This window comes from Polistes fuscatus, unplaced genomic scaffold, assembly GCF_010416935.1.
Source record: "Polistes fuscatus isolate 324 unplaced genomic scaffold, CU_Pfus_HIC Scaffold14, whole genome shotgun sequence".
Taxonomy (NCBI): Eukaryota; Metazoa; Arthropoda; class Insecta; order Hymenoptera; family Vespidae; genus Polistes; species Polistes fuscatus.
Genome location: NW_025113042.1, coordinates 5,102,150 through 5,127,279, shown reverse-complemented (window position 1 = coordinate 5,127,279; position 25,130 = coordinate 5,102,150). Strand labels below are relative to the sequence as shown.

At 35.4% G+C, this 25,130-nt stretch overlaps 1 protein-coding gene and 2 long non-coding RNA genes across 8 annotated transcripts; 2 read left to right on the top strand and 1 right to left on the bottom strand.

Annotated features, from left to right (window-relative positions):
* Window positions 1-31: 31 nt before the first annotated feature.
* On the top strand, window positions 32-25,130 carry LOC122514231. The gene is made up of 29 exons (XM_043630926.1): window positions 32-536; window positions 2,833-3,017; window positions 3,149-3,267; window positions 3,553-3,760; window positions 3,857-4,104; window positions 4,206-4,761; window positions 5,464-5,817; window positions 5,914-5,970; window positions 6,169-6,340; window positions 6,721-6,948; window positions 8,163-8,292; window positions 17,574-17,719; window positions 17,985-18,249; window positions 18,503-18,649; window positions 18,756-18,938; window positions 19,373-19,627; window positions 19,751-19,921; window positions 20,017-20,203; window positions 20,650-20,916; window positions 21,523-21,803; window positions 21,981-22,175; window positions 22,270-22,378; window positions 22,468-22,647; window positions 22,720-22,838; window positions 22,931-23,107; window positions 23,189-23,376; window positions 23,471-23,874; window positions 24,071-24,292; window positions 24,424-25,130. Exons 1-29 carry the CDS (start codon window positions 373-375, stop codon window positions 24,600-24,602), a joined length of 6,096 nt encoding a protein of 2,031 aa, XP_043486861.1. The 5' UTR covers window positions 32-372; the 3' UTR covers window positions 24,603-25,130.
* On the bottom strand, window positions 10,157-11,937 carry LOC122514235. Its single transcript, XR_006303009.1, has 2 exons — window positions 10,671-11,937; window positions 10,157-10,535 (listed from the first exon to the last, which is right to left on the bottom strand). It is a non-coding gene; the product is annotated as an uncharacterized LOC122514235 (long non-coding RNA).
* On the top strand, window positions 12,727-14,456 carry LOC122514232. Of its 6 annotated transcripts, none has more exons than XR_006303006.1 (3): window positions 12,727-13,597; window positions 13,958-14,287; window positions 14,426-14,456. It is a non-coding gene; the product is annotated as an uncharacterized LOC122514232 (long non-coding RNA). The 6 variants fall into 6 exon arrangements; XR_006303002.1 differs by lacking the exon at window positions 14,426-14,456 and adding an exon at window positions 13,762-13,831 and having other exon boundaries at window positions 13,958-14,276; XR_006303004.1 differs by lacking the exon at window positions 14,426-14,456 and adding an exon at window positions 13,762-13,835 and having other exon boundaries at window positions 13,958-14,276.

Below are 25,130 nucleotides of genomic sequence, written 5' to 3'. Positions count from 1 at the left end.
AAGAGGGATAACGAAACAAAGAAGATAAAGAAGAAAAGATAAGAGAGAACATACATAATATACATACATACATACACACATAGATACATATATAAATATATAAAAGGGTTGTTTGTGTCGTTAAGGGAAAAGTAGAGCCATAAAAAAGAAAAATTCAAAGAAAGGGACGGTGCAATATACAGAAATAAGAAAGGACGAAAAGGGAAAGAGAACAAAAATTAATCAAACGAAAAGAGAGAGAGAGAGAGAGAGAGAAAGTAAGAAAGATCTGGCTAGAGATTGGAAGAAAAGGATTGGTTCGTGTGAAAGGTTTGGTGGTATTGAGTTGAGGTGGAGGGGACGTGAAAGAGGAATTAGAAAAGGAGTGATAGAATGGGCAACAAGCTGTCCTGCAGCTGTGCTCCTCTTATCAAAAAATATCGTTACGATGATTCCCCATGGCAGACCGGAGCCAGGGGTGGAATGGGCGGCGGAGGAGGGCGCGGGGGTGATACTGGCCACTTGCTCAGGTGCGGAAGCTTAAGAGAGAGGAAGAGGTGCGCATACCATAACCATTCAACCATTGAACCACTCCATTCAAGACCATGTTACCGTTTACTTTCTATCTTCGAAAAAAACACTCGTACACACTTGTACTGAATGCATTATACTGACTTCTCTCTCTCTCTCTCTCTCTCTCTCTATCTATCTATCTATCTATCTATTCTATCTTTTTCCATCCCTTCCAGAGCTTTTATTTCTATTTCTATTTTTTTCCCTTTCATATTTTTTTCTTTCTTCTTTCTCCCTTCATTTTCCATCTCCCAAAGCCGAAACTTTTTCTTTTTTTTTTCCCCAGCAGCATTTATAGGAGTGACTCGTCAAGTCGCTCATTCACGTAAATACTCCATCCACTTTTCCTCCCTCCCTCCCTTGTCCCTCCCTTTTTCCCCCCTTCCCTCAACCACCGAATCTTTTTCCCTCTATCGCGTTTGCTTGTGTCTCTCCATTTCTCTATTCTTCGACTATCATTCTTTCTATTCTTCTTCTACTTTCTTTCTCTCTCTCTCTCTCTCTCTCTCGTATTTTTTTTCCCTTTGCCTCTTCTTCTTCTTTCTTTCGTGCTCGTTGATCGAGTTTCTCTCGTCCATTCATCACACAGAGGACGGTTCACCTTTTTCACTAAGAGACCACGGTACATGTAGTAAACGTTGGAGTAAGCTTTTTCCCTTATGAATGTTTCTTTCACTTTCTCGCATCGTTCCACTGTTTGCTACATCTCACGAGCGTTCTCTCCGTTTTTTTTTAAATATATATATACATACCTATATATATATATATATGTATATGTATATGTATATGTATATATTTAACAAGAAAAAAGAAAGAAAAAATTCCAAAAGAGACCTGACTCAACCATTGTTAAGCATCATTTAATATGCGTGCGTGTGTGTGTGTTTGTATTCCAACAATTTATAAGATCATTGAAATCCACATCATGAGAGAAATCTTTTTAATTAATTTATTAATCAAAAATAAATAAATATATATATATATATATGTGTGTATGTGTATATGTATATGTATATGTATATGTATATGTATATATATATATATATATATACGTATATGAATTATTGATTTTTTATTTTGCTTTTAGGCTATATACTGAGATACGGAACGGTAGCGTACGCAATAGTATATTTCGTGTACTGTGGTCATATGCTCTCTTTTTTTCTCATATTTTCTTTTTCCAATACGTCTTTTTTCCTTCTCTATCGATAAGATTGAAATATCATTTTGAAACACTATCTTTTTTAATCAATTATCACTATCGATCTTTTTGTCATCGATTAATAATCGTAGGAGTATGTTTTTCCTTATTTTTCATTTTATTACATTTGTTTAAATAAACGATTATATTATTGTATTGAATAATATTTTTCATTATACGATTACACGAGCACATGGTAATTCCTTTTCCACTTTCATCTATACACTTGCGCTTTATACGTTTCTAGATCTACATATAAATAGAAAGAATATCATGTAGTATTTAATTAGATGCATCTTTAATAAACATTATCGTTGCATATTAAAATTCGTGAATTATATATCACGTTTTTTTTATTTCTTTTATTTTCTTTTCTTTTCTCTCTCTTTCTCTTTATCTTTCTTTTTTTTCTTTTTTCTTATTCGTGTATACTCGTCACCGACTCGATGATAACATATAATATAAACCAAAAATAAAAATATGTAGTATATCTGTTGCATCTGTGTAGATCAATTTCCATTTAATAAGAATTTTATTATGAAAACGCACGTTTTTGAAAAATACTTTTATGTGCATGCCACGCCTATTAGTATATTAAACAATAATAAGAACCAAAGTGTCAAACTTTCTTTCCGAATGTTCATCAAATTATTTTTCTTTCCGATTGCAATCATATATTATTCCATATTTTTCTAAACGCATAATAAATTAATAAAAAAATCTCTAATTATATAATATAATTTATATAAAATTACACAAAATTCTTTATAATACAAGTTAACGTTAATATTTTATTTTATATATATTTTTTTTTTCACATATCTTTGTTATACAATAAATAATATCGAATGATAAACTATGATATAGAAATAAAATTAATTTTTTTTTTATTGTTTTTTCTTTTTACTTAACTTATTGATAAATAATTAAATGTCTTTAAATGTTTCGTACGAACCTCATTCTCATACTATCCTCTTGTTCCCGACTCTTGTTATTATTATATTCGGACATTGTGTATTAATGTGAACAATATTATTAACATATGAGATGAAAGGTGGTCTAATAAAAAGAGTTTTTAGGCTATGGGCCGAAGTATTCCATGTGAGTGCCAGTGGAGCCGGGACTGTTAAATGGCAGCAGATCTCGGAGGATTTAGTTCCTGTTAACATCACTTGTATCCAAGATTCACCGGAATGTGTTTTCCACATAACGGCATACAACAGTCAGGTCGATAAGATTTTAGACGTGCGGTTGGTACAACCAGGTAAACTCGTTGATATCGTATTCATATAATATACACGTTACAAATATAATAATATATATATATTAATCATTGTGTAATATTATAATACTAACAAATAATAGAATTTTCTTATTAATTATTTGATATTTTAGGCACGAGGATTGGTCAAGCGTCAGACTGTTTTGTTTATTGGAAGGATACTATGACAAACGATACATGGGGCTTAAATTTTACTTCCCCCATAGATGCTAAACAATTTAGAGAATGTTGCGTAAGTTTACGATAATAAACAAATTCGTTAAAATATGCTTTATTTCATTTTCACATTTAATCTCAATTCAATCTTTTTCGCAAGAGAAAGAAGAACATTATCTTTATTTTAAGTGTGATTGCTTAAACAACGTTTAACGTTGCAATTGGACGAACGGCGCGAAGCTTCTTGAACAAATACAAATACAAATGCAATTACAAATACAAATACAAATACAAAAATGCACACGAAAACCAAAAATTCGTGATCAAATCATTTGCAATCACTACTTAATTTTTCACGCAGTCACCATCGTTCAAGATTTCAAGGAAAGCGTCCTCTTCTTACTCGTTGAAGCTCGAACCACCGAACAAGCAGAAAATCAAGACTCGTCGAAAGCCTGTCTCTACTCCTGCATCGCCCAGCAGATCCAGAGAACCACAGTGTACGTGTATGGCTCCTGAACAATTTGCCAGATTACGAAGTCAAGATGCTAGATATCGTGGTTCTTGTGGTACAATTTTCTAATATTTTCTCTTATACTTACATCGTTATTTATCTAAGAAAAACAAATTGGCTTAATAGTTCGTTCGTTATTTTTATGGAATAGGTTCTTCGACGCTTCCAAGAACCATGGCACGATCAACGGAAATGGAAATGACACCTGGTCGTGAAAAAATAACGGCGGCAACATCGAGCGCATCGTTATACGATAATGTTAATAACGCTAACGCTACTCCAGGAAAAACGGCGAAAACTAGCGAGACGAGTAAACCGAAAGAGAAACAAAATGAAACGTGTCAGACAACACCTAAGACCGCGAACGTTGGTATTGGTACGGTTACTGTTGGATCTCAGGTAAATTTCGTCTGTAAGATGTTTAATCGTTATTCAAAATAATGATAATTGTAATAACGAACGAATGATATCATTTGTGGTCGATTATTTTATTTATTTAGATCGACAGTCCGGAAGAAAAAGGTTCGGCTATTTCGCCAAAGAAGTCGCAAAAAAATCAAGACACGTCGACCCAACAGAACGGGACTGAAACGTTGAAATCCGAAGGGACCCAAGCGGGTGGCACGTTGCAGAATAAAACATTACGAAAGGAGCAGCTTCATCATACCAAATCCGCGGATTATACTGAACTGGAAATGCAGAACGGTAACATCTTCAATATCGTCAATAACAACAACACCGGACGAAAATTAAAAAGCAAGAGCACCGACGACATGAGAATCGAGAATGCACAAAACGGCGGAATCAGCTTAGATTCTAATACGCTGAAGAGAATGTTGAAACCAATGTCGAGCATCGATAGTCCCGTAACATCACCCGAAATGACGAGAAAGAGGCACAGTCATCATAGTTATCATTATCATCCGAGTAATAATAATCAGAAGTATGTTATGCCGGAGGCTGAAAACGAGAATTATTCTCATCCTTATCGTGCACCGTATAACAACAAGTTTCAAGCTTCTAGGAGCGTTCACGACATGGGTCGACAATATCCTGGTACACGTTCGACATTTTTATATTATATAATATTTTCTCAATTATTAATTAATTTTTTTTTCTTGTGTTCACTTTAATTAATATTTATCATCGTTCAATATGTCTCTTACATCTTATACATTCGAATATCGACAAACGAAACGAGAGCACTTTATTTCCTTGTTTTTTTATTTTCTAAAAACATCGAAGCACTAAATCAATTTATTTTTCTCATTGCTTGCAAATCATTCAAAGAAAAAAAAAAAAAAAGAAGAAAAAAAGAATGATTCATATAATCATCGATAATAAATCCTAACACATGAGTTCGTGCATCGTGATAATCAATCTTACTACATTACCATTAGAATGCGATGAGATTAAATTACATTGCAATCAAATCATTTTCTCACATTCTCTTTATCTCGATCTAATATTGCACTTAATTATCTATGTAATTATCTTGCGTGCGTACGTCTCTCTCTCTCTCTCTCTCTCTCTCTCTTTTTCCTCGTGTGGATATTTCTTTTTTTTTTCTATAATATAATACTTCTACCACCTTCCTTTTCGAAACTATTTTTTGCGGTAACATTTAAGGTCAACATTACAGTAAAGTTAAAGGTTAAAAGTAATAGTTAATGAATAGAGACACGCCTTAGTCGATCGTTCAACCATTGTAATGCGCACCGTTTCCAATCCCTGCATGAAGCACATCTCTGTCTGTAGGCGGCAGAGGCAGGACGTACTTAGATTCGGAACGTAATCGGTGCACAGGTGATATGTCCCCGCCTTCGGATAACGTCATTTTCGATAATCAATGTTACGCCACAACACCGAGTTCTTCAAATGGTAACTCGGATATGGAACAATCAAACCATTGCAACTCTCGTCGTTGCAACAGCGGCCAGACATATCAACAGCAAAATATGCAGTCGGTTTCGACACCTGGTAGCCCGACCAGCAGACTTCTTTTAGAATATGAAAGACATCTCAGGAATACTCTGGCCAAGGGTATGGATGCTGAAAGTTATAGTTTGCGTACGTTCGAAGCTTTGTTGACTCAGAGCATGGAAAACCTGGGTAAGTTTTCTTTTTCTTTTTTTCCTTTGGAGAACAAACTTAATTACATTTTTGTGGGATTTTTAATCGACGATGTTTTTCTCAATCGCGTTTCAGAATTGGCCGAGAATGTTTCTTTGAACGTTCAACGCACGCCCCACGTTTCCCGAAGACGTAAGTGAAACCTGACAGACGATATTTTACTTGTCATAATTTGTCTCGTTAAATATTCTCGTTGAATTAGGAATCAACGAGAAGAGAATGCTTTTTTTTCTTTCTTTCTTTTTTTTTTTTTTTTTTTTTTTTTTCCTTTAAATTAGAGCAAAGAAACAATTTTAATAGAATAAGATCGTAATGAAATGCGGATTGCAGGATTGAGTTCGAACAAATCATCGACGTTACCGGTGTCGTATCGTTATTGTAACGAAAGACAAAACAGCAAAGATCGGGATGGCTATTACAGCGATCGAAACGAGATAATAAGGGAAAAGAGAGAACGTGAGGTGGATCGTGATCGCGGGTACCTCAGCGATTACAATTCTCGGTATGGTTATTTTTGAATTTCTAAGTAGGTCAGATAATATTCAGAAGTTCGTAGTTACATTATTTGTAGATGTAATTTGAAGTTGCTAGAGTGACCCCAATTCAAGCTTGCGCATTGTTGATGGTACAACAACGTACAGTTATTATTACAGTAAAGTCAATTAACAGAGAGAGAGAAAAGAAAAGAAAAGAAAAGAAAAAAAAAAACAAAAAAAAAAAAAGAAAACATGACGTTGTTTAACGAGAACGAAATGGCCGTTAAGTTTAATCGTTAATATAAAATGGAAAAAAATTCAAATAAAAATTAAAAAGAAAAAGAAATGATTTATATAGCCATTCGCGTCGTCGTTAAAGTGCAAACGTTCCGTTTGAATATTTAAGATGCGCCAGCTGTATCGGGGAATCGGCACGTGCTCAGTGGTTCAGGCATTCGGATGGTTGGCAATCCGGAAGTTCGACTCTAGGTTCAGGTGCATCCAGTTCAATAAATCCAGGTTATTCGATTCGTAATAGAGAATCTCCATGGGACTCATTACCGTCTTTGAGACACGAAGGGAGTCTCAACGATAGCGGTTACAAGTCAAATCGTACGGATTCCTTGGAGCAAAGGTGAGTTATTGCTTCGCATGTGAGTTTTTCCATTTAGATCTTTTTATTCTTATTTATTATTATTATTATTATTATTATCATTATTATTACACCTTTCTACTTGTGCGAATACGGATACAACGACAAGTTGGATCCCCTGAAACCTGACGTCTAATTTCTTAAACAAACGACACCTAAAATGAACTTACGATTCTACGATAACTTCCTAACAATTCGCAGTTACCATCGACAATCTATCAATCGATTCGTTCTATTGGCCTCCTTCTTTTTTTTTATTCTCAAATAACAGCAAACACGAGAACACGGTAGTTGGTTGATAAATGTGTGATTTACTTAAATTATATACACCTTAGTATATAAAATTGTGACCCCTTCTTTTGTACAATGCATACTTACATTTAAGCCCCTAGCATTCTTTCCCTCTTTCTTTTTCCTTCTTCTTCTTTTTCTTCTTCTTCTTTGTTTTTTTCTTTTTCCTTCTCCTTTTCCTTTTATTTTTCTTTTTCTTTCTACCATCAGGAGTAAAGCTCGAGTCCTCTCTCTCTCTCTCTCCCTTTCTCTCTCACCCCCGGCCAACTCACCTCCGACTTGCTGCATTGTTTTCATTGTCTTTTCTACCTTCATTGTGCTACGTTCTCCTTTCACGTTTACCACATTTCTTGGCCGTCTTCTCTCTCTCTCTGAGCGCTACCTCGTTTCAGGCACGATTTTTAAAACGTCACCACCTGTGATTGCAGTGCGTCTAGATGGAAAAAAAATCGCACGAGTTTCGATATTAAAATGCTCCGACGCACCGACATTGCCCACACTATATAACGTCAGATTCTTTATCTTCTTCGGGAGGGGTTGAGTCTCTTTTTTTTTTTTTTTCCTTTCTTTTCGTTACAAAACCATCAGCGCACGATTTTACGTCTTACTTACTTCTTCTTCTTCTTCTTCCTCGTTACGATGCATTATATAAAACACGAAACATTACAAGAAAGTGGAAACGTTTTCTGTCATTTGTATTACACGAGAGGAATGTTAGCCACATTTTTTTAGACAAAATTATTCGATATGATATATTTGGATTATAAATTACTTCTATAACTACTATTATTATTATTACTACTACTTATTGGGTTTATTATTTTATCAAATCTGATGTATTATCTAATATTACTAAATAATATTACGTTAGATATTTAAACAATTACAATTTCGTTTTGTTACAGGGGTACTTTTGACAGACAGGACAGCGTTCGTTCCGATTATATGTCCGACAGAGATGGTAGATACGGAATCGTTCAACAAGCATCCTTGGAGAGCACGGACTCGAGGCTTTGTTACTTGACGTCTTCGGAGGTGAGTTATCCAAGTAGCTGTTGACCTTATCGTGTCGATATATCAAGATTCCTCTGAAGTGGCTCATCGATGTCGTTGTATCGAATGTTTGACATGAGTACCACCGCCGTGTCACTATAGAGGAACGTTAGAGAGGGTGAAAAGAGAATCTATCTCGTTTTTTCTTTTACCAAAAAAAAAAAAAACAACAAAAAAGGAAGAAAAAAAAAAAACAGGAAAAAAAAGAGACACCCGACCGATCTCTACTCGATGAAATATTATCTTCTTTTTTTTTCTTTTTTATTTTTTTTAACCAATATTCTATTTTCTCTCGTTATTTTTGTTGTTGGTCTAACAGCAAACTCACATTTTTTTGTTCAAAGTTATCCAAATATACATACATATATATATATATATCTTTCTCTCTTTTTCTAATCGTAGCACGATATTTCGCGCGTTGGAATAGAAATAAAAGTGCAACAACAAAAAAAGAAAAAACAAAAAGAAAGAAAGAAAGAAAGGTGCATGAGTTACGAAACACCGCGAGATATACCGGTTGAATTTTTTGTTTTTTTTTTTCGCGAACGGGTGGTTCTCTTTCTGTTCCCTTTTTTTTTTGTTTTTCTTCTTCCTCATCTTCTTATTCTTCTTCTTCTTCTAATTTTAATGTAGGCACCAGCGAAATATTTAAACGCGGATAAGCATTCATACCGCGTACCGACGAAAAGAAGACTTAAAACGCACAATTTTACCGACACTACCTACATTTACTATCTCTCTCTCTCTCTCTCTGTCTTTCTCTTTTATTTTTCTTTTTTTTTGTTTTTTCTTCTTCTTCTTCGACTTCATATAAACCGGCAGAACCAACCGTGCTGTAACGCGGAGGCATTAGTTTTAAAGACTCTTTGAAGAGAAATTTTTCTCTCTTTCTACCTGGTGTTGCTGTTAGCTGCTGCTGCTGCTGCTGTTACTATTGCTGCTTGTTTTAAACATCCATTTGCGATTTAAAGCCTTGTAAACGGCCGACATTTTCTGTAGGGGGAATGGGGGGGAGAACGGGGGTGGGCTGGCGGTTTGCATCAATGAGCTGCGACATTCCGTTGAAATCGAGGGGGGTTTGAAATATAACACAAACTCACATCAGTTTTTATTATCTCTCCTATCTTTTAATATTACGAATATTATATAATATATATATATATATACGTTTATAACTCTTAATCGGAGAAATTATTATTTCCAATAATATTTTTAAATTCCATTTAAATTATAATTGCCACGTAAAAATATTTTCATTGCACAACTTCCGTTCGATTTAACTCTTCAAAATATAAATTGAATCGTTTAATAATTAATTACATTGTCAGTCAATTTATGAACGACTGTTTTGCCAGACTAATTTATACGAACCTATATAGAATTTAGTTTAAACGTTATATTGATTTATTAAATAATTATTGAACAAACATTAACAAAATAATAAGTAAATTCAAATGTCGACTAATGTCATTTATTGATATTTACGTGCATTAATGAACAAACTCATATATAGTTTCTCATTAGTCATATAATTTAATAGATCGAGAAATGTCTAATCTCGTAAATGAATCCTATTGGATTTTTAACGATAATTGCAAGTGAAACGGATATTATTTTTCTTTAATTAAGATCATCGTCGAAAGAGTATAATAGAAATTGGATAGATCGATAATACTATTATTCGTACTTATATATATATATAGCATTGGCCCGAATTAAAAAAAAAAAAAAAAAAAAAAGAAAGAAGAAGAAAAAAAGGAAAAAGAGATATGTGTGTCAGCATCGCGTACGTTTGTTTTATCTTTTACTTTTTTTGTCTCTCTCTCTCTCTCTCTCCTTCTCTCTCTCTATCTTTCTCTCTCTCTATCTTTCTCTCTTTTTTACTCTCTGATCCGCATCAAGTGAGAGGGCAAACGCATACACCTGTAGAAATCTTTCTTGCGGGCACATTGATGAGAATAGGCGAGTGCACGAGAGCGTGGAAAGAGTGCATCGCACACGCGGTGCAACGCGCTTTTTTTCTCTTGTCTTCCACATCTCTCTTTCTCTCTTTCGTTGACATATGTTTTGATGATGATGCTCGCATACGTATATCCGAGAAACATCGATAACCCGCTGACTTTGTTCCTCGTCTGCGACTCGTTTGAATCCGTCGCCAACCGCAACTCCTTTGACTGCAAGCATTGCTCTGTTTTTCGTCGTTTCCTATGTACCTTGGATTTTCCCTATGTAATGTATACCTTTTTGTGTTAAATATTTGTATCAACAAAAAATATTTGCGATTACATATCTACAGACATACACATATATATATTTACATATATATATATATATTATTATATTTTTATAGACAAACTTACGTAAGTATATATTTGTAGATGTATATTTACGTCTGCGTGTTATTTTAACGCCATTTCACAAGAGAGAGAGAGAGAGAGAGAGCAAAAGGCAGAATACGACAACAGGTGCATGCGCAAACGTATCATCACCCGTTCTTTACCATCATCTTTCTTTTCCCTCTTTTAACATTTTATCATACAGAGGGTTGGTACTGATAAATGTGATAAAAGTCAGGTCGCCGTGTTTAAATGTCCGGGTATGAAAATTTAAGCGACGATAAATATAATGAGAAGAAAAGTTGAGCCAGTCTCTTCTAAAGGTTTACCTTCAATTAACGAGAACTTTGTATAGGTATCCTTAAAAAGCAGCAGCAACAGCAACAGCGGCAACAGCAGCAGTAGCAGCAGCAGCAGCAGTAACAGCAGTATCAATAACACCACAGCTACAGCTACATATACGCCTAATTGTTTTCAATCCTTTATTTATTTCCTTTCTCTCTCTCTCTCTCTCTCTCTTTTTCTTTTTTGTTTTTTATTACCAAAGCTACGAAATGTCACGGCATTATTTTCTAATGTCAGTTATAAAATAGATTATATTATCATTTACGAAGCATGTAATCGAATTGAGTTTACTCTCAACGTTGATCGAAGTGTAATAAAACGAAACCCTCTTCTTATTCGAGGTATACTTAATGCGCATACTCCTTCTCTAACATATATATATATATTATCCACACACACGTACACGCACATTTACACGTATCGTACAAATAGAATAAACGGTAGTGGCGCGTGCTCGTGAACGAATATAGGAAAAATCTAACATTTAAATACCAAAAAAATGAAAACAAAACTCTCTCTCTCTCTTTTTCTAATCGGTTATACGGAAAAACGATTTCTTGCGAAATCAATCGCAACACTTTCGTATTATTTTCCAATTAATCAAACCAAATGCTTATATTCTCTCTCTTGGTCGATCAATAAAGCAAACCAATGACGACTACGACTACGACGACTACAACGACTACGACTACGACTACGACTACGACTACGACTATGACTACGACTACGACTACGACGACTACGACGACGAGTGCTTGTCGTCGGCAATTCGAATGCGATTCTCGCGCTTTTTCCCGGACCACTCGCGTCGAGTATATCCTCCTACAGTGGCATCGATTAAAATTTTGTCGCAAAGCACAAACATCCGTCCATATGTACATATACACACATATATATATATAGAAATTTGCGTACATATGCATGAGCATATATACACACACATATATATATCTATATACGTACGTGTATGTGTGTCTAGATAGCGTAGCTATTCTAAATGGGACGATGCGCGCGCTATATCGGATCGCAAGGAAGGACACACAATATAATATCCAACTGATATTCCTGAACCTCTGGACTCGCGATAGATAGTATATCGAATTTAAGAGGGAAAAGATGCACGAAAGATGTTGCTATATATCCTCTTCGGTATATCCCATACAATTGGAAGGAAGAATCATGCCGCATATTCCAAGTCCCCGCAGTGGTAGCGCACCTATCCCTCTCTCCCTCCCTCCTTCTCTCCTTCCCACCCATCGTTCCTAGTCGAGCACTTTCGAAACACGCTTTCTATCCACCCCCTCCTTCTTCTCTATCCTTCTCTCTCCTACCTAGAACAGGAACAGGAATAGAGCGAGATAGAGATATTACGATTGCGTGTTAGAGGGAAATAGAGAGAGATAGAGAGAAGGGGTGAGAGAGAGAGAGAGAGAGAGAGAGAAAGAGAAGGGGTTGGTTTTTCCTACTCCCACCAGAATAATCCCTACTACCGTGGCTCCTGTTCCACCTCTTCCTTCCCCTCAACACCTCCTTGCTAACCCACCAGAAGGAGCGAGGTATTGATTCCCCTCGCGGTAGCAGCTTCTCTACCCTGTTCTCCGGTGGTAGTCCGAAGCTGAGCACGTTCGCGGCCGCTGCAGACTCGCTCGAGGAAGCGACTCGCGCGCTCAGCATCCTCTCTCTCTGTCTATCCATCTCCCTCTCTTTCTCTCTCTCTCTCTCTCTCTCTCTCTCTCTTTCGTTTTTTCTCTTACACATACAGACACATTCTCTTTCTCTCTCTCTCTCTTTCTCTCTCTCTCTCTTTTTCGTACTCTCTATCCCATATACCAACGCGCACACGTATACAAAAAAATAACACACACATACACTCATATATACTCATCACACACTTATATACTGACGCACGAAAACACTGGAAGAACGTAGTTCTTAACTCGTTCGTTCGTTCGTACGTTCGTTCGTACGTTCGTACGTACGTTCGTTCGTTCATTAGTTCATCATTAGCAACAGTAGCAGTTATTCTCTGTCAGGATTCCAATCTACGTTGTTTCCATTAAAGAGAGAAAAGATTATTCGACTAAGCATATATAAGAGTATTTACGAAGGAACTCGTAGGAAAGATCCGTTGACCGGTTTTGTCAATCGTTAGAAGGTGTCATCCGGTGTTCACCGCCGGGTTCTCCACGGAGGACCGCCAAGTCCACCGGTGGAGCAGATCCGGCGGAAATTGCCGTCCTTTTTATCATCGTTGTTCATCATCATACTTTGATCGTCATTGTCATCGTCAACGAGATGGAAGGAAGAGGATACATGGTGTTAATATCATCGTCATATTATAAGAAATCTATCATTTCGGGGTGGATCGATCTTACGATAAATGACGAAATCTATGCACCTATTTTATCTCGTTTCTTTTAAAATTATTGTATTCAAAGTATAAGAGAAGTGTGTATATTGTTTTATTCGACAATTTTCCCCATTTACGATCGAAAGTTTTCATAACTTTAATCGTTAACGTTATAAGGTGGTGGTAGTGGTGATGATGGTGGTGGTGGTGTTGGTGGTAGTGGCGATGATGATATGGTAGAATATAGGTGAAGGATGTGCGTGCTGCAGCTGTTGCTTCGTATCGTCGTGTTAATTTAATCGATAATTACTTTACTCGATTTTCCTTTCGATTATATTCTTGTTTGGAATTTAATGGAACTCGCGTGGAATGTGCTTCAAATAGTTATTAAACTTTAAACTTTTTAATTAACGTATATAGACAAACCTTTAGAGATAACCATCCCCCGTTATTTTGGAAAAGCTATTGTTTGCGCGCACGGTTTCTATCTGTGTGTGCGTCTAACGTACCTATATATATATACATATATAGTATATATATATATATATATATGTGTGTATTCTTCGTCTTTGCATTACACTTATCTCCCTTATATATTTCTATCCACTTGCCTTAGAGAATCAGTGATGTTTTTATCGTCGTGGATGAAAAGTTATACTTCGAAAGATTACGAATTAAAGCCCAAGTTTGAAGAGAAAAAAATATTCTAGAAAAAAGGGCTTTAAAAAGAAAGAAAGAAAGGGAGAGAGAAAAAGAGAGAGAGAGAGAGGGAGAGAGAGAATAGAAAAGAAGAAATAAAAAGATTATCAAATTTATTCTCGAAGAATCGTGATCGTTTGTTCTTTGTGATATTGAACTCTGGCTGTTAGTCGAATAGTAACGCGGTTTAAGATCGTTACGATTTGAGTTTGTCGATAAAGGGAAGAGGGAGAGGAGAAAAAGGAAGGTGGGAAAGAGAAACGGGAAAGTTCGACAGGATAAAAGGGCTATACTTCGCGTGATCGATCAGAGCAAAAATTATTTCTCTCGTCAGTACGAGAGATTTATTTTATCCGAGTATATACATACTCTTATGTATATTTAGAAAAAGATATCTAACAAAGAGAAGAGAAAAAGGAGAAGAAGAAGAAGAAGAAGAGGAGGAGGAGAGGAGAGAGAAAAAAGAAAGGAGATAAAAATAAAATTAATTAAAATAAAATAAAATAAAATAAAATAAAATAAAATAAAATAAAATATAAAAGAGAAAAACCAAAACAAAGATACGTGATAATCGTGAATGAAAGACGCATATATATATATAATAATAATAATAATAATAATAATATTAACAATATTATTAATAATAATAATAATAATAGTAATAATATTAATAATAATGATACATATTTTTATACGGAGAAATTCGTTTCTATGTGTGGTATTGCACAAAATATTCTGTATACTTACTTTTAAGAGCGTTAAATGAACGTTTTGCGCTATTGCTGCGAGCAGTCCTAAAAGATAAGAAGAAAGAAAAGAATAGAAAAGAAAAGAGCCGATAAAAGGAAGAAATTTGGCTCGTTGACAAGAAAAGAAGAAAAAGGCTGCACGGCGATTTAAAAGCGACGATACCGATGATCTTCGAGGATAAGGGAAATAAAAAAAAAAAAAAAAAAGAACGAGAAGATCGGTTTGATAAAGTTTGTTAAAAAAAGTTAGATTCGACGAGGGAGGAAGCCTTTTGGGCGAATCGAACAGTGATAAGTATTGACGAGAGGACCGTTTTGTCTTTGAAAGGTTCTCTGCACTTAGAGTACCTTAGAGAAAATATAGAATATATACATATATAGATATATATATACATACGTACATACGTAATACTTACGTAGATGCATATACGTTGCACGATTACATTAGATGATATAGATCAATATATATAGAGTAGTGAATTTTAGACAAAAAAAAACAAAAAAAATGAAAGATAGAGTGCAAAGAAGATCTGCCTTATTCGAGAAACGAGTGGTCGTTTAATTGACAAAAAAGAAAAATAATAAAAAGGAATAAAAAAAGAAATTATAAAAATATAAGTAATAATAATAAAAAGAGAATATATAAAATAAGAGATAAAATAAAATAAATAACGAAACCGAACATAGATATAAATCAACGACGATGTATCGTCGAATGATTGAAGACGACTTTATCGTTAACGAGTCGGTGATGAAAAAATTGCAAAGAATCAAGGTACTTGCGATTATTCATTCGATGGACTTCGTAACATGTTCCGGGCTTACAGATTATTCGTGTTTTATTTCACGTCAACCATAGTGATCGGGGTATTAAGAACGTTAACGACGAAATTGGAACCCTTAGCGATGGCTTTCGTCCAACAGATCGTTGAGTTATACGACAAGGATCGTGAATTTTATGCTTCTTAAATATTATATCTATATATACATATATATATATAAAGCGTATAAACGAGTGATTAGAAAAGAGGTAGAAGTACAAAAAGTACTTCTTACTTTTGGTAGGAGTAAACAAGCATTCGCATAAAAAACATCGAGCTTAAAAGAGAAAAAGTTAGTGGTTACTACCGGTGTAGTTTTGGGGGCTGTTGGTTGGCATATTTTGCGAAGAAAAAAAAAAAAAAAAAAAAACAACGGCGTTTCCTCTTACCGTCCAAAAGACAATAAAATGGAAGAGGAAGGTTTCATTTCGGATGGAAAAAGAACGGGAATTGTAGTAGTAGTAGAAGTAGCAGTAGAGTCGTCCATTCATCGTCAGACGAGTGAAGAAGAAGAAGAAGGAATTATTCGTGAAAAACCGCACGTTTGAGCGGCCTTCTTAAGATCCATCCACCCCAAAACAAATGTTCTCTTTCTTCGTCCAATCAAAGCATCGACAGAACGACGAATAATGGTAGAGCCGAGATGGGCAATCAAATGTATGAATAGTACCCTGGATTTGTTGAGTCTGAGCAGTAGCTATACGGATTTGAAGACGTTGTATAAGCAACAGTCGAAGAAATATTCCTGCCTATGTCGTCGTCATACTATAAGCGTGATATCGATAAACGAGTGGAAGAAATTGTATTGGTTCAATTGCAAAAACGTCAGGGAAAAGATCAATTACGGTCTCGGTGAAGGATATTATCAAAAACTTCTTCGCATTATTAACGGCGCCTTGAACACTTGGGCGCAATATTATATAGACGGTTTGAGTGTTGCCCGTAGGGATATCATGTTCAAGATAAACGGCACAGCAAAGAAAAACATGAAGCTATTGAAGGAGGGATGCTACTGTCACTACCATCCGCACATTACGGCGGATGCGTGCAACGCCGACTTTCTCAAAAAAGTCGTAAGTTTCTGGGCCACCGTTAGCCCTGGAAGAATACGCGATAAACTACGCGAAAGACTAACTACAACTTACACCATTAAAAAGGTAGAGACGTGAGTCCCCTCCCCCGCGAGATATATGTATATATATATATATATATATGTATATATATATATATATGTATATATATATATCATTTTTGTATTCTTTTCTCTTTCACCCTCTTTAGCTCTCTCTTTTTCATTTTATTTTCTCTCCGTGTTTATTTTCTCCCCAATTTTTCAGCATCTAAATTATAATCTACCCCTACCCCACCCGTACGAAATTTCTATCCGATGCAGAAAGAGACGAGCAATCTTGGAAGCATGTTTGGAAGTTCATCCCTATCAGATATATCTCGCAACATTATCGAAATTAGGAATTCCCTGTTGTACAAGTTGTGCACGCTCGAATGATCTAGCGTTCGTGTTATCGGTGCACAGGGCACATCCCTGGAGCAATGCCACGATAGATTCACCTAGATTTTTATTTTACTTTTTATCTATGTCCTCCTTTATGTTAAAAACTTTATTCCCTCCCCCCTCCCCCATTCGAGTATTCTTTTTATTTATTCTTTTATCTTCTTCATTTTGATTTTACCTTTTTTATTTTTATCTTTTTTTTTTTTTAAATACTATTTCTAAATGTTCGAGAAAAGATAAGAAAAGAAAAAATTAATCCTAATCGTAATCGTCTGCCTACCTTTCTACCAAATGTTATCACACCATTACACGAATTACACTTATACACCGAAATTTGTACGATCCGTAATTTAATGTGTTTAAAGATATTTGGATTTTTCTTATTTTTTTTTTTTTCCCTATTTCGTTTTGAGATCACCGAATGAAACAAGTTCTTTCTTTTATTTTCAGATGTCGGATGACGACAGAATGTCTCTCACTACTGCGGTCAGCGACGACGACGATGGTGAAAGTGTGATAAATTCGCCCTATCGTGGAAAACAAACTGGAACCGCTGCTGCCTCGTTCAATTGCACCGGTGCAGTTAGAAAAGCAGGGTAACAAAAATATTACATATATGTATATATAAACACATTTATTATCCACATGGAACACAGAACGCATTATTTTTCTATTATTTTTATATATCTAAATAATTTGAAATATATCATTTAAATCGAAATATTATTAAACATAACAAATCAAAGTTTCAACGTGGTTTAAATAATGATCGTTCTGAGTTCCGTGTAGGAGAATTTAAATCTTTTTGTTCATGGAAAGGAACGATTTGAAAAAAAGCACTTAAACTTTGTCGATCTGCAGTTTCCTCAGCGTGAAGAAATGGTTGTTACGTAAGAAGCATCAAATTGAGCTTGCAAGGAAAAGAGGCTGGAAGGGTTACTGGGTCTGTCTGAAAGGGACCACACTTCTTTTCTACCCTTGCGATTCGCAAGAAAGTAGAGCCATGGAAGCGGCACCTAAGCATTTAATTATCGTCGATGGTGCTATTATGCAGCCAATTCCGGAGCACCCCAAGAGGGACTACATATTTTGCCTGAGCACCGCTTTCGGCGATGCTTATCTTTTCAGGTGACGAGAATAAAAAAAAAAAAAAGGAAAAAAAGAGAGAAAAAAAAGAAAAAAAAGGGAAAAGAAAAAAAACGTTCGTTCATTTTTCGCGCGGCGCGTGAAATTTCTTCATTTTCTAAAATGGCTCCTTGAGAAAAAGAGTGTGTGTGAGAGAGAGTGAGAGTGAGAGAGTGAGAGAGTGAGAGAGAGAGAGAGAGAGAGGGAGAAAGGTATTAAGAAGAAGAAAAAAAAAATGCGTCTTATTTAATTTGCAGGCGCCGTGTCAAGTGGAACTCGAAAATTGGGTGAATAGCATACATTCTGCTTGTGCGGCCGCGTTCGCTCGTCATCGCGGCAAGACAGGTACTTTACATCTTCTGCAAGAAGAGATCTTTCGTTTGGAAAAGGCGATAGAATCGGTAAATGTATATTATTTTATTTCGATAGGATTATAATTTGACAGAATGAAAATATTATTCGCGTTGAAAAATGTTCTCACTACGAATGTAAATCTCGTTTATATAGGATCACAAGATGAAACATATGGCGGATCTTCAGCAATCCGTCGTATCTGACGTCGAGACTAAACAACAAATAAACAATCAGATAATCCAATGGGAAGAAAATCTCGAACGACTTCATTGCGAACAATTCCGTTTGAGATGTTACATGGCCAGTTTGCAGAGCGGTGAATTACCTAATCCGAAGGTTAGTAACAATGTTTATCTACGGTTATACGTATTAAAGGAAAATTATTAAGGAAAGAAAAAAGTTCGTTCAAATTTAGTTCATATTTTTTGTTCCTCGTTATACGGGGATTTATTATCTTACATGGGAAGAAACTTTAAGCAGAAAGAACATTTTGATTTAACCTGGTTCAGTAAACGCGATGCGCGTAACGATATCGACCCGTGTATACGTAAATAGAACATATAGGAACTGCAGCTGTGTAATTTCCAATAAATTAACGTCGTTGAAGTAAGAGGGCGAGGTGGCACACGATGGGCGTTAATTCCAGTTAGTCTCAAAAACAATTACTTCAATCTCTCTCTCTTTCTCATTCTCTTTCTTAATATATATATTTCTCTCTCTCTCTCTCTCTCTCTTTCCCTTTTTCTCTTTATCGTTCTCTTTCATAACAGAGTCTACTAACACACGTATCTCGCGCTACGAAGCAGACTTTGAACAAATTGGGTGTCTTCACCGTGTCGTCCTTCCATGCATTTATTTGCGCACGAAGTCCCTCATTATTGAACAATTTGTTAGCCGGTCGTGGGGCTACCAAGAGAAGACCGCCACTTTTATCTAGGTCGAACAGCGGATCTAGCCGAAGGTCATTACAAATATCCTCTAGAGACGAAGAGAAGACTGTCAAAGTATCCGTGCCGGATAATCAGGTAATTCTTTATTAACCTTCGAGTTTTGTATATCTCTTAGGAAATCGTGATTTTATATATAAGTACATAAATGATAAATATGTTATATTTATAATCGCGAATCGTTGGATCCTTGACTTTTAGCTCGTTTCGGTTTTTCTCCGCGATGCTATGACGGTAGAAGAATTTTTAGCTAGCGCTTGTAACAGGAAGAATCTCAATCCTATGGAACATTTCGTACGAGTAAAAAAACGACGCGACATGGAGGACCACAATTATTTTGTACCACATAGGACCGATTTGATCGATACTTATGTAAGTTAATTAATTAGGAATGAACTTCAAAGTCTACGAGATTGATTAACGATTTGTCAAAATTAAACGTACTTTGATTAATTTGAAAATTATAGTTACACACGCACGAGATAGTCGAGGTCTGCGCTAAGATCTTGTATCAGGTGGAATTGCAAAGGAACACCTTGGAACAAATGTGGGGTTTTTCGGTGGAGGCTGAACTTATTGAAAATTCCGATCGACAGGACGAGCTTTGTTGTTACGTTAGCAGAGTCGAAGACAAAAGCGTGGCAATGCAAAACGGTGAGTTTCCATTGAAATTTTCACGATTGATCAAATTTACGAATTTTTTTAAAAGGTCGTATTCGACAAATGCGGGAGTATTGGAAACGACCTTAAAGATACATTATTATTATTATTATTATTATTATTATTATTATAATCGTGCGAAGAGTATATAGTGGTTGGCAACGCGTGTGTATATCGATGTCATTAAGAGAGACCGATCTGTCACGCTTTACTGCACATTTGAACAAAGTTATCGGGATACGCTTTGACATACATGCTTATAGTGCTTATTTATTCTTCATGGTCTCTCTCTCTGTTCTCTTCTCTTGGTTAAACGGTCGTTATGGTAGTAAAATGGAATGACATGTTAACGCGTCACGTTCGTTTCCCATCCATCATCTATCTTTGTCCCGACTCGTTAACTTTATCTTATGCATTACTCGATAACGTAATACTTTCAGGGATTATTAAGGGTGATGAGATTATGGTAATCAACGGTGCTATAGTAAGCGACTTGGATATGATGTATTTGGAGAGCGTTCTTCAAGAAGAGGTTGGTCTTTGTATGATGATGAGATCGTCTAGAACAGAACCACCAGATCTTACCGGAATTATGAGAGTCACTGATGACATCATTGAGAGTTTGGTCTGCCCACCCCCGCCCTCAGATCCGCCAGTTATAAGCGAAGAAATGATATCCGGCCTTATAGTACCTGCTCCCGGATGGAGTGAGTCTTGTTAATTTTATATCGTATCTATTCTTTTATATGTCTAGGTGTCATCGTCATGCATTGCAGGATGCTTTTTCCATATTTCTCTCGAGGCCTTTCCTTCTTCACTCTGTAATGATCTCATTAGTTCAAAGTCTAATGAAGCAAAGATAATCCTTTGACCGTCAACAGAGAAAAAATAGAACTCGCCGGGGACAACTGGGCCTTGATTCGAGATCGATAAAATAATATTTCTTCCCTTAAGACTTTTTTCGTCGCGGACTATCTTGATGAATCTTTAAAATAGAACTTACACGCAAAAAAGAACATTATAACGCGTGTCCAACGGAACATAAGAAATTTTTATTTTCATGGATGCGACGCGTTGTTCCTCTCTTTATTATTATTATTATTCTTTTCGAGAAAACTCGATGGGAATTAAACTGATCGATAAATTTGTGCTTTTTTTCTTTCTCTTTCTTTCTTTTCTTTTTTTATTAATATCCATTTATCGACAAATGTATACACTTTTTAATCTAGAAAATTTGTCTAAGAATCTATTCGAACTATTCCCAAATGATCCATTGTTTGGAATTACATTCTGCGACATATTGATTTTTCCAGGCAAGGAAAGTCTCATGCAAGAGTGCACGACTACCTCGCATATTGAGAATGGTAAGCAAACATCAAGAACGAATTCATTCGAGATAGAAAATTTATTAAAAACGGCCGAACAAGTAACGGGTATTTGCCGATCACCCGGTGAGACCAGAAAATCAAGTCCCACAGGAAGCGTCGTGAGTTCACATTCTCAAGCACTAACACCGAGTAGGCAATTGAGCGACGCCGAAAAATTAAAGAAAGTGATATTAGAACTGATCGAGACTGAACGAACTTATGTAAAGGTATTCATTACATCCAATTAATTAGAACAAATTCAATTAAAGTGTTTAATTATTTCATTAAATTATTATATGTATATATATATGTATCTATATAATTGCATTTAATTAATTAGGACTAAAATTAAATGAAAATGTTTAATGACTTTCTAACGGAATAATCAAATTTCGTCCAAACAGAATTTAAACAATTTGCTGGAAAATTATTTGGAACCCCTTAAACGCGAGACCTTCTTATCTAATGCCGAAATAAATGCACTATTTGGAAATATTCAGGAGATAGTCACGTTTCAACGACAGTTCCTGCAAAATCTTGATCACGCTATCGAAATGGAGGCGGATTTCAACAGTTTTGACCATCCTAGTCAATTTAAGGTAAACAATTGAGAGACGTTAGATATTTCTTTTTTTTTTTTTTATAATAATTTTTTTCAAAAAATAATATTCAATAATATTTTTCATTAAACAGGGTGTTCTATTTTCCATTGGAAGTGCCTTCTTATATTACGTAAATCACTTCAAGCTGTACAGCTCGTTTTGCGCAAGCCATTCGAAGGCCCAAAAAGTTTTACATCCAAGTTAGTTGATGATTATAAAACAAACGATTTTCACACGAAATAAATAAATAATTATTATTAAATTGATATCGAATAATTTTGTTGCATAGACGAAGGAAATCAAGCTTTACAAGAGTTCCTGCAAGCGAGAAATCCACGTCAACAGCATTCCTCGACATTGGAATCGTACTTGATAAAGCCAATTCAAAGAATACTCAAATATCCGTTGCTTTTGCAACAACTTAGAAATCTCACTGACGAACGAAGCGAAGAACATCAACATTTGATAGGTAATTAATATTATTTTCATCATAATATTATTGATAATTACAATAATCAATGATAAAATCGTCGAATTTCAGAGGCCCTCAAGGGTATGGAAAAAGTTGCTGAACACATTAACGAAATGCAAAGGATTCACGAGGAATACGGTGCTATTTTTGATCACCTATTCAGACAACATCAAAAATCTTGCAAACAGGTAATTAAAATTATAATTTTATTCCTTGTAATATTGAAATATATGCGTTACAAATTCTTTTTTTGTTTCATTTTTGTTTGTTTTTCCTTTAGCCAATCGATTTGAGTCCAGGAGATCTTTTGTATTACGGCGGCGTCGAGTGGTTAAATATTTCAGACTTTCTTGGTAAGATAAAGAAAGGTTTGGAATTGCACGCCATGTGTTTCGTTTTCAAATCCGCCGTAGTGTTCCTCTGTAAGGAGAGATTAAGACAAAAGAAAAAGCTCATGGTAATATTCGAATATTAAATTATGTTATCATATATTTTCATATAAGAATGATTTAATAAATTAATCGTATTATTTTAAAAGGGAGTTTCAACGAAAGCAAATTCCAGTGAGGTAGAAATAATTCGTTACCAAGTTTTGATTCCCGTTACCGAGGTTCAAGTTAGAGCCAGTTCAGCCAAAGATATGGAATCGCATTTCTTATGGGAGTTGATACATCTTAGAAGTCAATTACAGAGAAGATCGGAAAAAGTTTACGTACTTTCTAACAGGTATTATATATATATATAATAAATATTTAATATAATATGTGTTAATATTACTTCATTTTTGTCCATATAAAAATATTTGATTTATTCTTTTCAGTACGACGGAATTTAGAAATGCATTCTTAAAAACTATTCGACAAATCATACGAGAATCGGTTCGAAATATGAGTATTCCTTCAACGAAACAGAACATAAATCAACCACCGATGACTATAGCACCTAGGATGTCCACTAGTCACGTAGAAAAATTTGAGAAACAAGCGACTCAGGTCCAAAGTCAAAATGGTAATGGTACCACGGTGGTAGCTACGGGAACTTTGTCGAAAAAAGCTATAAAGCAACAATTGTTAAGCAATTCGCATAATGCCAAACGAAAGTATAGTCATTCGAAACAATCCGTGGAACATGAGAGTTCGGAGGACAAGGATATGGAAGAACCAGCTATAAGCCAACAACAGATAACATTTCGTACGAGAAGCAAAACCATAAGCGACACTTCGGGTAAATTTTAAATTCCTTAAAAACTTTGTTTTCATAAAAAAGTGTGTAAGAAATTATGAATTTCTTAAAAACCTATTCGAATATCTTTAACCGTTTTGAAGGAATTCGATTATTCTTATTATTATTATCATCATCATCATCGTCATCATTATTATTATTATAATTATTACTATTATTATTATGACATTAAATGTAGGCGAAGTAAAAGTTGAAATGGATTCAGGGACTAAATCGGAAGGAGAGGAAGACTCTCAAGCTTTTTTAGGCGAGAAGAAGACTAATCTGGGCCGTACACCTAATCATTTGACATTGAGCACTACTTCTACCATTTCCGCCGGAAGTACTGGCAGCCAAGCCAGGCTCATTCAGTCTTCTCATCAGCCAGAAAATTATCAACCAATTACAGTGAAAGAGCTTGGTAAGATGTTTCACTATTATTTTCTTTTTCTTTTCTTATCTTTTTTCCCCGGATACAAAGATACATTAATCTAAATTGTTATGATATATATTATATTTAAAAAAAAAAATGTCCAAATTATATATCTTTAGGTTCGCCAATTTGGAAACCCCGAGAATTGCCATCGCTAGGCGAGGCGACGACATTACCAAGAAAGGGTAAGTCGGCCGGCGAGTTCACGGACATGACCTCGAGCCACAGCGCCTCAAGGAAATCTCTAATTGAGATAAGCAATTGTGCTCAACAATCTAACTTTAATAATCACGTTTAAGTTTCAAACGCGTCGGGGGATTGAATAACGTTAAATATCAAAAAGAAAAAAAAAAAGAACAAAAAAAAGATCAAGATAAAATCCGTTAAGTTCGAATTATGTTCGAATTATGAACGAACGATGATGACTCTACTTATTGCATAAGGTCAGACGACGATCGAGTGAAAAAAGAGAGAGAAAAGAGAGAGAGAGAGAGAGAGAGAAGGAAAGAGTGGGCAAGAAAAAGTGAAAGATTAATTAATAAGAAAGATTAGAAAGAGAACACACATGTGCGTTCTAACGTTATCACCATGGATAATTAACGCGTGATTTAATTATGAAATCTTGCTAAGCCGCCCACGCGGTATACGCATAAACGATTATTCAAACAAAATGAAGACAACATCTCCGCTACTCCTCCTCCTTCTCCTCCTCCTCCTCTTCCTCCTCTTCCAACGATGTAATACTACTACTCCTCGTTCTCATTTTGTCTTCCAAGTATTAAAAAACAACGTTATGTCGTCGGCCGTTTTCGTTATTATCCCAAAA